Source organism: Schistocerca piceifrons, chromosome 3, assembly GCF_021461385.2.
Source record: "Schistocerca piceifrons isolate TAMUIC-IGC-003096 chromosome 3, iqSchPice1.1, whole genome shotgun sequence".
NCBI classification, from domain to species: Eukaryota; Metazoa; Arthropoda; class Insecta; order Orthoptera; family Acrididae; genus Schistocerca; species Schistocerca piceifrons.
This window is the reverse complement of record NC_060140.1, coordinates 826,217,886-826,234,608: the sequence shown is the minus strand read 5'-3', so window position 1 is coordinate 826,234,608 and position 16,723 is coordinate 826,217,886. Positions and strand designations below refer to the sequence as shown.

Below are 16,723 nucleotides of genomic sequence, written 5' to 3'. Positions count from 1 at the left end.
CGTCGTCTATCTGCAAGTGTGTCCCACTTCATGCTTTCAATGAGATTTGTAACACTCTCGCGACGGCTAAATGTACCAGTCACGAATCTTGCCGCACTTCTTTGTACCTTCTATATCTCTTTAATCAGAACCAACTGGTAAGTGTCCCATACACACGAACAGTACTCTAAGACTGGACTGAGGCTTTTTGCGGATGATGCTGTGGTATATCGAGAGGTTGTAACAATGGAAAATTGTACTGAAATGCTGGAGAATCTGCAGCGAATTGAAGCATGGTGCAGGGAATGGCAATTGAATCTCAATGCAGACAAGTGTAATGTGCTGCGAATACATAGAAAGAAAGATCCCTTATCATTTAGCTACAACATAGCAGGTCAGCAACTGGAAGCAGTTAATGCCATAAATTATCTGGGAGTACGCATTAGGAGTGATTTAATGGAATGATTATATAAAGTTGATCGGCGGTAAAGCAGATGCGAGACTGAGATTCATTGGAAGAATCCTAAGGAAATGCAATCCGAAAACAAAGGAAGTAGGTTACAGTACGCTTGTTCACCCGCTGCTTGAATACTGCTCAGCAGTGTGGGATCCGTACCAGATAGGGTTGATAGAAGAGATAGAGAAGATCCAACGGAGAGCAACGCGCTTCGTTACAGGATCATTTAGTAATCGCGAAAGCGTGACGGAGATGATAGATAAACTCCAGTGGAAGACTCTGCAGGAGAGACGCTCAGTAGCTCGGTACGGGCTTTTGTTGAAGTTTCGAGAACATACCTTCAGCGAAGAGTCAAGCAGTATATTGCTCCCTTCTACGTATATCTCGTGAAGAGACCATGAGGATAAAATCAGAGAGATTAGAGCCCACACCGAGGCATACCGACAGTCCTTCTTTCCACGAGCAATACGAGACTGGAATAGAAGGGAGAACCGATAGAGGTACTCAAGGTACCCTCCGCCACACCCCGTCAGGTGGCTTGCGGAGTATGGATGTAGATGTAGACTAACGTATTGTAAGCAATTTCCTTTGTTGAAGGACTGCGTCGCTTCAGGATTCTACCAATAAACCGTAATCTAGAGTTCGCCTTGCCCGTTATCTGATAATTCCATTTGAGATCATTTCGAATAGTCACACTCAGATACTTGATGGATGTTACCGCTTCCAAAAACTGGGCATTTATTTTGTACTCGTACATTAATGGGGATTTTCGCCTTGTTATACGCAGTAGGCTACACAATATTGTGAGACAACTGCCAGTCATTACACCACACATTTATTTTCAGCAAATCCTCATTGATTTGTTCACAACTTTTGTGTAATACTACTTTCCTGTAGCCTACAGCATCATCGGCAAACAGTCTCAGGCCGCTGTCGATACCATCAACCAGATCGTTTATATAAATCGTAAAAAGCAGAGGACCTATTACGCTTCCCTGGGGCACACCTGAAGTTACGCTTGTTTCTGTTGAAGTCACCCCGTTCAGGACGACATACTGCTCCCTGTCTGTTAGAAAACTTTCTATCCAATCGCGTATGTCATCGGACAGACCGTACGCACGCACTTTTTGGAGCAAGCGACAGTGCGGAACTGAATCGAACGCCATTAGAAAGTCGAGAAATATGTCATCACTCTGGGAGCTGGTATCTAGAGCCTGTTGTATATCATGCACAAAGAGGGGCAGCTGTGTCTGGCATGACCGCTGTTTCCGAAAACAGTGCTGGTTCCTGCAGATGAGCTTCTCAGAGTCTAGAAAGGTCATTACGTCTGGACACGGTGCTAGAAGATGCTCAGATGGTTCAAATGGCTCTGAGCACTATGGGACTTAACATCTTAGGTCATCAGTCCACTAGAACTTAGAACTACTTAAACCTAAATAACGTAAGGACATCACACATATCCATGCCCGAGGCAGGATTTGAACCTGCGATCGTAGCGATCGCGTGGTTCCAGACTGTAGCGCATGGAACCGCTCGGCCACATCGGCCGGCCTAGAAGATGCCTCATCTGTTAAAGTGTGCCACTGTTTAGAGTTTGTTAAATGTAGCCTTCGTTGTTTCGGAGCGATGTGTGAGTATTTAAGACCGTTGCATTACGTTTCGGTCCCCGTTGCAAGCGACCTTCTTCAGGGTGTAAACAAAAACACCCTCAAAAAGGTTGCTTGCAACAGGAGCCGAAAGGTCGGTAGTTTTATATTCATTGACAATCCTGTCACAAAACCAGAAATTTTTTTTATTGAATGTGATAATGCTCGCGGAAGCCTACGTTTATATCCTTTATGGTGGTTTACAAAACACAGTTATTGGAACACTTATCATCATACTGTGCCTATGCGGATTTCAGTGGTCTTAAATACATATTGCTCCGAAACAACGACAGTTACATTTAACAAACTCTAAACAGTGGCACACTTTAACTGATGAGGCATCTTCTACCACCGTCAGCATAATCTACGTCCGACACTTAACCGCTTACCTCCACCATCCCTTCCCAACTGCCACTTTGGAGTAGGAAAGTGTTGAAGCTGCATGGGCAGCTGTACCTGTACACGCCTTCCAAGCTCTGTTTGACTCAATGCCCAGGCGTATCAAGGCCGTTATTGCGGCCAGAGGTGGTTGTTCTGGGTACTTTCCCCTCAGGATCTATGTACCCAAATTGCGTGAAAATGTAATCACATGTCAATTCTAGTATAATATATTTGTCCAATGAATACATGCTTATCATCTGCATTTCTTCCTGGTGTAGCAATTTTAATGGCCAGTAGTGTAGAACTTCATGACTGTCTCTCGCACGGCTCACGTAATGTGTCTAACATTATCTTTCTTCGTTTTTGTTGCGCTCTGCTGCAGTCGCTCCGTGAGGTGATCCCGCACGTGAAGAAGGAGCGCCGCCTGTCCAAGATAGAGACGCTGACGCTGGCCAAGAACTACGTGATGGCGCTCACCAACATCATCTGCGAGATGCGCGGCGAGGCGTCGCCTTACGCGGCGGCGCTGCTGCCACCCTCGACGCCCGGCGTCGCCGCCATGGTGGCCGCCCCCGCCGCCGCCGCCCCCGCCGCCGGCGACGCGGCGCCCGCCCCCGCACAGGGCGTGGCCGCCCCCGGCTACGCGACGGCCCCCGCCGCTGCCGACGCTGCCCTTAGCCCGTCGACGGCGTCCGCCCTGCCAGTGGAAGCCTTCGGCGTCGGCGTCGGCGTCGGCGTCGGCGTCGGCGTCGGCCTCGTCGTCAAGGATGAGGCTGCCGGAGTCACGGCCACCCCCGACGCCACTATGTGCGACGAAGACGCCGTGGCGCTCAACAGCTTCGACGACACCGACGGCAGTTTCTACGACGACCTGAGTCGATTCGTCGACTGAGCGGCACCTGCCGCCACTGGTCCGTTGCCACCGGCTCGTCTCCATTCGCTCTAACTCCTGCGACCGCAGGTCAAACCGTCCCCGCCAGAAAAAGGGACGAACACCCACACACACACACACACACACACACACACTGTACTTCTGACGAGCAATACCGTGGTTACCGTCGCCAACAGCATCTTGTCTTTGCCGCAGTTTCCACTGCCTTCTCTGCTAACAATCCGGCAGTGTGCATGTCTCCAACAGTTCGTACAGTTAACAGTGAAGTGTTACTCTCGTTAGCTAAACAGTTTCACTGTTGGCCAGCGGACGGGAATGTCATCCCTCCGAATAAAACCACTCGAACGAATTTTGCCTGAACTGCTTTCATAATTACGCTAGTTGCGTGGAGTGAGCTTCCACTGACTGAAACACATAAATAAGGGAAAAGACGTTGGCTCCCCTTCTTAGATATAGAAATCTCTTCTCACCTTATCTAAAAGTGAACAAGGTGTAATGGGAACATCACCTTTTCCGGTTGAGTCTGTCATAATTACAATGTTGAGCTTCATCTTATGTCATTTCAGACTCGATTCTTTGATTGATTTATCATATAGCTGCAGCTTCAACAATTCGTGCTATAACAACGTTAGTGGGTCCGAAATGTTGACTATTTTGTGCTTGTCAGTACTTGTACGAGTGTTTGCAAGGTTTCTTCCATGTGATGTGGAAGCACATGAAGTTTATTATTAATGGTCTACCTTATTAACTACTGTGCATCGCTTTAGACCTTGAAGTTACCTACTGCCTCTAAATATGTTTTTTACGGTTTGCCGTCCTGAAATTTTCTCCTCAAAGACGGCGAAATACCTCGTCGTACTAAGAAAGTGTGGACCGTCGCTGCGAAAATAATTGTATCGATCGGCTAATCATTGTTTTACCTCCGTGGACCTACGCCTAAAATGCTGTTGCAAAATTGGATCGCAAAGGGTGAGGATAGGGAGTGACAAGACTTTGACGCACCAAAACTGTCAGTTCCAAAAGCTGACTACAGATAGAGAAATTCACTCGTGAAAAGTCACAGGCTGTGCATGTATCACGCTAATCTCCCTTTTTCGTTAGTGAATAGTGTATTCTGGCAGACACTTGCATCCTCAATCAAGCAACCCTGAATTATCCAGTAAGTGATTCTCCGCTATGCGCATGCAGCTTGCCTATCATGCATTACGCCCATTAAAATGTTTGAAAATTTTTCACCTACTGAACTACAGAAATGTTATCAATAGGCTACAAATGGCAGGAGTAGAAAAAACTTATATATATTCGCACTCTTCGGTTACTAGATACGAAACTCGGTAAAGTATGGAATATTTAGGCGATAGTCTCACATGATACTAAACTGCAAATGAGAATGAAATTCTTAATGAAAATGAGTTACTTACAGCACAATCAGTCAAGAACGTACAATGTCAATACATTTTCGAATTTGATATGATCTTTCTGGGCATAAAAACATATCACTAAAGTCAATGCCGTTTTTACTGAGAAGTTACCAACCTATATCGCGTTTTAAATCTAAATCTTAACTAATTGTACAAACCATTTCATAAACAACACCTTATAATCGGCAAGCTCAAAATTAATAATGTATTCTAAATATTTCCAGTCGAGTGAAGATATTGGAAGTTTTTTTTTCAAGAAATCTATGGGCTTTCATTGGTTTCTTAGAGCCTGTATTTAATAGTTGTTTTCACATGACACTGAATCTTTTGAAATATTATATTCTTCCCTTTTGATATGCTTTAGCATAAGATTGGTTATATTACATTACAGAGACTTCAAATACGGGAAACATAAAGAGGAATGTTGTGAAACTGCAACAACTTTTTCTCTTCTAATGTTGCTTTGTGGACCAAAAAACAAATGGTAATACTTATGAAAATTGAGTACGAAAAAGAAATGTAGTCATATGTTGTCTACTTCAATTTCTCAGCTACAAAAAAAGGTATGGAATTCGATATTTGTCAGTTCTCCTTCCGAAAGCAATTTACAAAGTTGTGTACATAAATGATTCAGGGGGCTTACATGCATAGATCTTTGCCTGTATTACTACTCGTATCATTTTCTCAAGCAATTTGTATTTCATTCTGTCTGCACAACAGCCCAGAGACATGTTTCATTCGCCACATAATAAACGAGTGCTAAGGAGAAATACACGCAGGGACAGTGTGACAAACGAAGAGTGATTGAAGTGTACTCAGTATACTGTATATGTGGACCTGTAAATGCGGAATTAGTATAAGCAATTTTTTGAAATATTTCAAATTATGAAATGCCAAATGTTCATAGTGTCCAGTCCTTTACGCCAGTGCGATTCAGCTCTAATTCATGCATACCATATGTTAACAGTTAATTTATTTTCTATAATGTACGTCAAGTATTGTATATTTTAATCATCAAAGTAATATGTGATAACGAATCAAATATCTCGAGAAATAACAATAGAGTAGGATATTATATTTAAATGTCTGAATGTGGATGTCCAAGTATATGTTTTAAAGTTTCTGCCGTAATAGTATTAGTGCTAAGGGTTTGTCAGATTTTTGTGATATAATCCGTCTTAGATTTAAAAAAAACAATCTCGAACGTCAGGTCGAAAATTCGTCTTGATTTACGATTATTAGTGGGACCTTTTACAATAGGCGGACCGTGTAGCTGCCTAAGTTTAGATGACAGAATAGTTTTCCAGTGGTATAGGGTATCACGTGGCCGACAGGAACACTCGTATTGCATACAGTATGTTCACTCTTGGCGATTAACATGAAATTTTATCGAGGTTGTTGGACTTGATAAAATAGCTTTTTAGTACTTTTATAGAGACAAGAAATAATGACGAAAGCATATGGGTTGGAAATAGGGAACCAGAGCAAAAATAACGTGACGATAATACTACATTCCTTTGCCCTGATGTATTCGAACCAAGTGCTCTACGCAGTCTCGAGGTAACAGTGACTCATAGCTGGTGCAGTCATCGGAACCAGAAAAAACCAGATGGACGTATCGCTTGTTAATTAGAATGTTTATATGCATTAAGGGAAGTTTTTTCACTAAAATGTGGTACTTTTTGATATGGAAAATTGTGAAAGATTGAGATTTTGTGATAGATCAGAGCTTGAGTCGATAGCCACACATTTTACCAGAGCCATCTCATCAAGTACTAAAGCAACTCAGAACTTCAACACACTACAGTCCCTACTTCTGCAACGTTTGCAGAAACTCTTGCACAGATATGAGAAAATGGCATCCATGACAAGAATGATGGTTTTAAATAAAGTAACGTAGATTACAGGCGAAGTTTCAGCTGTCAGTGACTCAGAAGGAATCCTTCTTCCAAATGTTACATTGCATGAACGGTACCCTTTTTGCTTGAGATTTCTGCAGAAAGACAAAGCATCAATAATGTATTGAATTGGTGCCACATCATAATTAAAGTGAAATAATGTGAATAGACACAGGTGTTGAAGTTATAACTGACGACGTAACTGGTCACCGTGGTCTGACACCATTAAGTGACAACATGTTTCAGCTGATCCAACACTCAGTGGTTGCCTTAGTTTCCAGGGGAGCACCTCGTGGTATTCCGTGTTTGGTTCCAGAGAAGAAGTGTCCTTAAAGGTATATCGGTAGAACCTCACCTCTTGCTTTATTCTGAAAGCAACTTCCGTTTGACTGGCTGACCAAATTATGCAATTTCATTTACGTTGAACCCGTTTCCCATGATTGTAATATTTCACTGTCTAAGTTACTTCCCTCTACAGGTTTGCATCTGTACGGCTCTTTCTTTTCGTGCAGATACGTTTAGAATCACACCATTATCCTCACTTGTTCATACCTTCTCTTCTTGGATCTTCCACTACTTCTTTCACTACCCAGTACATAGTTCATGGCCTGCAGTGGTAACTGCCATTCTCACGTTTCCACAAATTTCTTCCATTTATCCCTACATCCCTCTGTTATATCTTTTATTGGTTGAATTTTTAACAATTTTAATACATTAATTTTTTATTTAATTTAATTTTGTAGACCCTTCCACAACTCTTAGGAATCTAATTTTCAGCGTTTGATAAGGGTCCAGTTCTCACTGCCTTAGAGAAAAACTGTAAGAGTTTCCAATTTCTTTCTTTATTTTTTTTTTAAAGAATTGCGGTAGTTCCTAAAAATTTAAATTTCTTTCTTCACTTCATTTTATTTTTTATTTTTTAAAAGATTTGTTCACAGTTATTGGAATGTTACAAGTTTATTGTGTACATATTGAGCTTCTAGATAAATTATGGGATTTCAATGATTGTTAAAAAAATTTATTTGTTCCGTTATCCTGTTATGAATGACACTTTTTATGTTACATGTTGACTCCTCTAAATGCCATTACTTCTGACTTATCAGTAGAGATCTTAAAATTATTTTGTTGGCTCAGGAAGTTGCGGTTATGGACGCCAGTTTGAAGTTTACCTTCATTAATATGCAATGTTAAATGGTCATCAGTGAACAAGCGATGTTTGTTTGCAGTTTGTATTATATATTATACTTTTATCTAAAATTTTCCACTTTCTCCAAAACAATGCGCGCTCATATATATGTGTTGTGTGTGTGTGTGTGTGTGTGTGTGTGTGTGTGTGTGTGTGCGTGTGTGTGTGTGCACGCGCGCGCGCGCGCGCGCGCGTGCGTGTACAAGAATGAGGACGACATACAGTACCCTTGCCCAACCTCATGGTTTTACTTGATTTTATGAGCTAGTTTTGATCTTCCTTGTTGAGTATATATACTGAGTGTCTTTCCTAAGAGCCATCGGGCGCATTTTCTCTAAGGTTTTGCAGATTTTTGGAATTTCGTTTTTACGATGTGTAGCTGGAAGCAGCTCAAACAAATAATGATCATAATTTGTTTCGCGTGACACCCATTGTCTACCGAAGGCGTCGGTTTGTTTCAAGTTGGAAACAAAACTATTCTTAATATTCCAGTTTACGTGCCCATCCCACAGAGCGGTCCCATATTAGTCCAGCACGATATTCGCTTTATCGATATATATTAAGATTGTAAAAGAGGAAAAATAACCACTACTGCAGGAACGACCGAGCAGTGCTGCTGCATTGCGTTAACAGTCAGTGTGAATGCGCTGCTGGATTACTGATTGTTCGTATTTACGTCTCTCCTAACACGTATAGATAAAACGAATTTTGTACTCTACTAATATGGGACCGCTCTATCGAAAGGGCACGTAAATTCTGGCTTTAAAAATCACTTTGTTTGTAAAAGATAGCAAATCAACACTTTCCGTCAACAGTGGGCGTCTCTTGAAAGACGTGATGAGCAACATTCGTTTGGGCTGACTGCACCTACACAGTGCAAAAACGAAACTGCTGATATCTGCGGAAACTTCAAATAAAATGCTCACGACGACTCCTAGAAGGGAAACTCAATATGTATACATTTATGTTTTGCCTGTGGTAGCCTTGTTCTTCCATGATCCTCCAGAGAAGTTGTCTCTTCGGGCAAACACCTTCTTTTAGTCTATAATCCTAAGAGAGTTTCAGTATTACATTCTCTTCTTTTCTGTGTCTGTTATTTTGTAATCAACACGTTGTCGGTGCAAGATCTGTCCTACCTGAAACCTACTTTCATAATTTCGGTTTTCCTTTCGACTTCTTTCTTTTTTGTGATTTTCTTCTGTACACAGCACATCTTATAGAAATACAGCAGCATAAGCTTGAGAAACATTCCATCATATTTTAAAACCATCATATTTTATTTTAATACTCTTGGAAAACCAACTAGCATTATGAACCTCTTCCCCTCATGCTAATTGTTTTCTCGCGGTTTCATGAATTCGGCAATTGTGTGTTACGGCAGTCATTAAGCAGGTTTTACACTCACGTTCCTCATAAATACTGCCTCCTCTTCAGAATTTTCATTTACAAGATGGTTGTGGCTTGGAGTACTCAACATCCAGATCGCTAGTGTCGTTAAGAAGGAGACTATTCTATGATTTCTGTATCTGTTCTCACTTTAATTCACGTTAATCCCACCTGCGAATCATAAACGAACAGCATTTTCAACGTTCGGAAGCGATCAAAACCGTATTGCTTTACGCTATTGCTAAGGTAGACAGTCGTTGACAACCGGCCATCGAACTAGCACCCACCGATGTGGAGCAGTGGTTAAGACAACGTATTCACATTCGGGAATCAATCTTTGAGTTTCCTCTGGTACTGCTGGGTAGACTGAGATGAAGTTTCAAATGGTTCCTTTGAAAATGGCATGGCTTGTATCCTTCCGTGTCCGTTCCAGTTCGAACGTGGGCTTTGTCCAAATGACCAAGTCGTTGACGTGAAATTTAACGCTATTCGTCTTTCTTTCTCTGAACCAGCACACACTGCATAAATTCTAAAGTGAATTCCGAATTCTGGAATTTTCACTTTATGCTTTGCCCGAAAGGGGAACCTTGTATGGTGATATGGAAAAAATTGACGGACAGATCGGCATTATAGGTCCAGTACAACCCACAAGCAGTAGAGCTATTTCGCAGTTACGCAGGAATTTCAGTGATTTTCATTCTCGTCGGCTTATTCCACGCAATTTATTTCTGATTCCCACTGATTTTCTCGTGAATTAGGGTCGATGTGGCAACCGTTAGCTCTCCGTCTTCAGGCATGATGTGGAAAATTCCGCCATCGGATATCCTTTGAGAGAGAAATGAGCGGCAGTGGTTGACTTTTCTACGGTAACTAGTTCTTCAGCAAGTTGAAGGCACACTTGAAATTAACGCATTATTTTACAGGGTATATGCAGTGAGCCACATTCCTCTTATAACTACTGCAGGTGGAAGTTTAGTGCGACTCAATGTCGAACGCGTAGACCCTTTGAAGTCTTGATGTCTCACGGCCCGGACAGAATCCTTGCTATCGTCAGCTGTTTCAGTGCGTTGCTCTGCGCTTGTTGTGAACTACGCTCTCATTTGTCCGGTTGAGCGTCACGCCTTGCCTTCAATGCAGGAATCTTTGCCACCCTAACTTACTAACTCGCTGCTACTGGGTGATTATGATTAAAGTACAACTACTCATGGAGATCGAGTATGGGCTGTAATTATAGTATGGCAATGAAACTTGTCAGCTACGCTAATGCGTTAATGCGAAACAAATTTACGCCGGAAGAAAAAACTAGTTCCATATTGACCACCAGGTGCAAATCTGGCGCTGTACAGCATCTCGTCGACGTCTCTGGTGCTCATGCTAACAAATTGTGTAAGTGGCAGTTAATAATAAAATCAACATTATGTCTTTCTCACTTGCATGTACTTTTCGGATAAATTCTAGTGTCCGATACCACCCGTCGGCTTTGACCAATGACGTCATACTCTTCCTCCAACAGTATTCATCTAAATGGCATTACAACACTGAAATCCTTCTCTTTCCCCGCCCGACAACAGATTTTGCAGCCCCCGATAGTATTAGTACATGCCCCCGTCTTATAATCTTTAAACTGAATACTGTGATTCACGACCAAATGATGATAACCCCTTTCACCCAACCCCTTGTACGAAGCAAACCCATCCGACATGACTACAGAACCTTCTTCCACATAATCTTCTATTATAGATGTCAGGACTTCCTTTGTCCGATTTGGTAAAACCCTAAATACAACATCAGCACAATCTCCTCCAGGAACTACTGCTCCAAAAACCCAGAAACCAACAACCTCGTGCGCCCTTTCGTACTTTCTCTTTTCAAAATGTGACGCATCTACTTCAACTATAGCCCCTGCCCCCCCCCCCCCCCCAAATGACCCCTATACTTTATAAATTCCCCGAAGACTTCTCTACAAAACGAGAACCAGTCGACTACAGAGCCACACGAAACCCTGCTTCATGCATGACAGATTTGCAAGAATAATCATAGCAAAAATAGTAGGTTAGCATGACAATTAGTTCTAAATTCAACCCCGATCTTTCGAACCACGTCCCTCTGCGTATGGATCTCCATATGTTATTTTTTCTGCACCTCCACATGTATTCGTCGGAAGTTCGCGATAACGCAACCTTCGTCAAAACCATATAATTTCCGCAGACACTGCACTTGCAAAATTCAGCAATGACGCCCAATGATTGCAAAAATTTTTAGTTGATTTACTGTCACTCATTTTCTGAAGCAGAATTTTCGCAGTAAAAACAACTGACTCATCCATTACGAACAGCGTGAGAAATCAAGACCTTATAAATCACTACTTATAAATCACGACTACTTTCATTAACAAAAGATGCCGAAAACAAATTACGAGATGCAAACAAAACAATCTACATCGAATTTTTTAATATACGCGCGTAACGAGGAAATCCAGAGAAATCATGTAACGTTCATCGACAGCAATCTGCGGCACAAACAAAATAACATCACACATTACGTCATTGGTCAAAGCCGACGGGTGGTATCGGACACTAGAATTGACCCTACTTTTCTACCCATGCCTCGTTACTAATCCATTACATATAGAAGAATTTCTATACGTCTTTCTTGCATTCATAGCGCCAGATTTGCACCTGGTGGCCAAAATTGAAACTAATTTTTTCCAGCGCAAATCGGCTCTGCAGTAACGCATTAGAATATCTACGTTTCCCTGCTATATGATACTTACACCACACACAGGAGCTCTGTGAGCAGCTGCACCTTAATTATAACCAGTCGGTACCATTCTTTGGTAAATTTCAATTCGCTGCACACTTTGCAGCATCAGGAAATGGTTTACACATCAATGCTCTTCTTTTGAAGCCTTCATTTCGCAGTTTTCAGCACTACTAGGTTGAGTGTACGATAGAAGCGAGCACGTACTTTCTCAATCGACACTTGGGTGTGCACCCATGTTCCTCTAGGGGCGAGTTTTGGGCCTCAGCTTTCTTATCGAGACCACACCTTCTTCTGCAGTCAAAGTGGATTTCATTTTACAGCCTCCGATCCGTTTCTTTGTGAACGCACCTTATACTAGCAAGCGTTGACTCTGCGTCCTAAGGGACAGGTCAGAGGGCGGACTTCCAGGGGATGGCGCTGCCCGCTCGGGAGGCGGGTCTATTTTCCGGACCACGACACCGCGAGGCGAGTAACCGCCCCAGCTCAGCTCAGCTCAGCTCTGGAGCTGTCGGAAGCGAAGGCTGCAACAGTGGGGGCTTCCCACCGCTGACATCATTTGTCCGAGTAATAGAGCCGGCCCTGCACGGCCCTCGGCAGCTGCGGCGTGATTACCCCAGAGGCTGGCCGCCGTTCGTTTGTTCCCTGCGCGACCACGAGGCGACCGCGGGGCACTAGATTAGGATTCAGTCTCTACATAAAATGACAAAAGGGCTCGCCTGTAACTAAATCGACACACACTTTTTGTGCCACGTAAAATCGAAGTATCACGTTCCGGAACTTCGAAGTCATCTTCAGGTGCTGAATCAACTATTGTCTGTAACATAAAAAGAACTGCTAACCGCAGAAAGAAATCAAGTCCACTTCTACAAATTTTACGGAAGGGACAAAAAATTTCTTTGTACAAAAGTTCCAAGGCAAAGTTATCTTTTTCTCTAAAAGATATGTGGTTTTTCAGTTCTTTATATTTTGTACTTTCTGTCCAACGTCACGTTACCGGTAGTTTTTTTCCCCCTGCTGGGCGTGTTCCCTTTTTGCGGTAAACAGTGCGGAATATAAATTAGAAGTCTTGTATTTGCAGGATACAAGTTTATTTCACACCAGGGGAATAGTGCAAAATTTCGCACTTTTATATTGTTGAATAATGACAGTATTTGAATTAAGTTTATTCGTCGAGATAACGGTAAATGTGTGAATGAAAAGAAAAGAGCCTTAAAAATGCACCGAACCACGTGAAAAATTAATCATAAATTTACGAGGGCTATTCGGAAAGTAAGATCCGATTTGTCGCGAAATGGAAACCACAGTGAAAATCAAAAATATTTTATTTGCAACAGTTTGCTAAGCCTTCCAGCTACTTCTCTACATAGTCGCCCCTCCGACTTAGGCATGTGTTGTAGCGTTCTACCAACTTTCCAGTACCCTTGTCACAGAAAGTAGCCGCCTGTGCTCTCCGCCACATCTCTACGCTGCTGTGCAGTTCGTTAACAATGCCAAACTGTTGTCTTCATAGCCAGCAGTTTATGTGAGCAAAGACGAAAATCAGAGGGAGCCACGTCTGGGGTGTACGGTGGGTGATCAAACACTTCCCATCGAAAATGCTGCAAGAACGTCCTCATTGCCCTTGCAGTGTGCGGCCGAGAATCGTCATGAAAAAGAAAATTAATGATGGATATGTTGCGTGGGGTTGCATGAAACCAGGAGAAATCTCGCGGCGGGTACCCATTCTTGGTGGGAGGCGCCCGCATCTCGTGGTCGTGCGGTAGCGTTCTCGCTTCCCACGCCCGGGTTCCCGGGTTCGATTCCCGGCGGGGTCAGGGATTTTCTCTGCCTCGTGATGGCTGGGTGTTGTGTGCTGTCCTTAGGTTAGTTAGGTTTAAGTAGTTCTAAGTTCTAGGGGACTGATGACCATAGCTGTTAAGTCCCATAGTGCTCAGAGCCTTGGTGGGAGGCACTATTGTTCTAGGCATTCTTTTTGGCTCACCGTGCTCGGAACTGAAAAGACTAGCTTGATCGGTCTATAGGCATACTAAGAGATACACCCCACCACCTCTGTGTAAATCTTCATGGATCTTCACTGCCTTTTCCATTTCACGACCTATCTCACCTTACTTTCTCAACAGCCCTCGTGTATGTATACTTGTATATATATATATATATATATATATATATATATATATATATATATATATATATATATATATTATGATGATGAAGTCCCATACTCCGAGGAGCGTAGGGGACGATGCGGGAGACCCGCACCGCTGTACTAGGCAAGGTCCTAGTGGAGGTGGTTTGCCATTGCCTTCCTCTGACCGTAATGGGGATGAATCATGATGATGAAGACACAATAACACCCAGTCATCTCGAGGCAGGAAAAATCCCTGAAACCGCAGGGAATCGAATCCGGTACCCCATGCGCGGGAAGCGAGAACGCTACCGCAAGACCATGTATCCAAAAATGTGTTTTAGCATTCCGAATGTTTGTCCTGGCTTGTACGCAGGGCAAAAATCTGGGGCTTTCAAGAGGCCATATAACCTATAAATTAAACGTGACAAACATTTTAAGTTACTGTAAGCACGTTAGGCCATAGTTGCAACAGGTAAATCACAATTCAGGGCGACAGTGACAAATATGTTTACCTTTCTGGAAAACATATTCGTTCAGCAAACTCATTTTGTAGAACGGGTAGACATAATGGATTACCGCATTGGTTATTATCAGTAACAACGCAGTATACAAATTATCCAGTTAATAACTATTTTAAAACAAGTAAATGGAGTTTGTATCAAGATTATGTGAAATAGGAGCTCTTATTCGTAATTAATAAGTTAGCTTCGTAAAATACAGGTGTAATGTTGGGCATCCATTATGTACTTCTTCCTATGACAGCTAAAAGTCTCTTGTACGTAAAAATTTTCTACAAATGGTAAGTTTTAGCGCAATATCGGTATGCAGTGTCACAAGCCGGTTAAAAACCGTTTCTGACAATACCCCAGCCATGTCTGCACGTGTATTTTGAGAAAAAGGTATATTTTCCCCAAAGTAAATATATTATAAACGTCATTACATCAAAATAAGATCACGGACTTAAGTATTTTCTTCAGTTCCATGTATCTTTGTTGTCGGATATGTCCAAATTTCATTTCAAAACTGCATTCTTCTTCCGGAATTTAAAGCAAACTTTTTTAAAGTGTAATCGATTTTTCTAATGTTTATGTGTAGTTTGATTTTGTAGGCTGCTTCCTTGGGTCGTTCTAGATAATCTGACTATTACTTAAATAAAAACTATGAGCTCGCAGGCCATTAACGTACTTGCGGTGTATCTCTGCTGAAGCTAAATTCATGAATTCATGATAAGTTGAAAGGGTAAAAGAAATATTTTCCTCATTACTACGGGAAAGTTTTTCATTTATTTATTTTTTATTCTTTTAGAATTTTGGTCACCAAGCATTGTATTCTGTAAACTCTTTTCTTTTCAAGAGAAGAATACTACATTTTTCCTTCTTCTGTGAAGAAAGTCTTCGGAGACTGTCGTGTGAAATGTCTCCTCCATAACATAGCTAATCTGAGAGTCACCTTTAATTCGACCATAAAAACCATTGACGTTTCTTCGACGGTTTTCTTCAGCGAACCCCATGTTATAGCTACTGCCACTGCTGCCAAAACAAATGGTCTTGCAGGCACGCTGCTAAATCTCGGGAACGACCGAACAATTTGTCTCTGTTATGTCTGCTTGTAAGGTCGATTTTGCACAAGCATTGTGACTGACAGTGTCTCTGTCTTTTCCGTCCAGTTTGAACTTAAAGGCTTCACTCTGACTATCCTACCGCAATACCCTACCAAAGGTAATGTGTCGCCAATTGCGCGCAAAGGTTGTTCCCCTGTTATGTACTGCGCTGACATCACTGCTTTAGAAACTATATCTGTAAATAATCAGTACTGCCTCATCATAAAATGATGGCGTCCCATATCAAAACTTACCAATATCACAAACTTTTATTCAGTCACAAATAAGTAAATTACATTACGAAATATCAACTGGGCAAACAAGTCGATGCAAATTTTCTGAAAGATAACACGCTGTAGCAAGTGGCCGATTATTACATTTACTTCATGGGAGGGAGGAGGGGGAAAGGGGGGGCTCACTGCTGCTACACATTGATCCAATGAAGGCGATATTTTCCATTACGGCCGTATTTATATAGACCTCTTCGTTACATAACCAGTTTCGTGGCGATTATGCAAAGTGCTTTATACAAAGCCAAACTCTCGATAATGGCTTAAGACGATAGGACTGGTTCTTTAATGTAGTCCTCAATAAAAACTCCTAAATGTATAAAAATGCCACCCTCAGCCATTTTATTTGTTGTTGCTAATTGTTTCTGCCTATATGCCATTACAAAATACCTAAAATTGGTACTTTAAAAAACCAAATTTATTTGTAAATTTTAAGAATACACAAATTTAGCAAGTTATAGAGTGGGAATAAATGTCACAGTCCGGTTTTTCTGACACTGGTAAAAATTGATACAAATTTTAGATATTTGATAATTATTGAAACAGTACCTAACAAAAGCAAGAAGGAAGTTATAATAGCAGTCAGCCGTAGAACAATGTTATCTTTTCCTCCAAATTAGTTCCATTTCACCACATTAAATTTATGTATTATACTTCATGTAACAGGGGTCGAGTTCAAGCAATCGCATAATTTAA

At 41.9% G+C, this 16,723-nt stretch overlaps 1 protein-coding gene across 1 annotated transcript in view; it reads left to right on the top strand.

Moving 5' to 3' along the window:
* Window positions 1–3,355, top strand: part of LOC124789090 (protein dimmed-like) — a 54,288-nt gene extending 50,933 nt beyond the window's left edge. Inside the window, exons 2-3 of the mRNA XM_047256379.1 lie at window positions 2,846–3,006; window positions 3,142–3,355. Of these exons, the coding sequence (XP_047112335.1) occupies window positions 2,846–3,006; window positions 3,142–3,355 (375 nt within the window). The remainder of the gene's footprint in view (window positions 1–2,845; window positions 3,007–3,141) is intronic.
* Window positions 3,356–16,723: the final 13,368 nt, after the last annotated feature.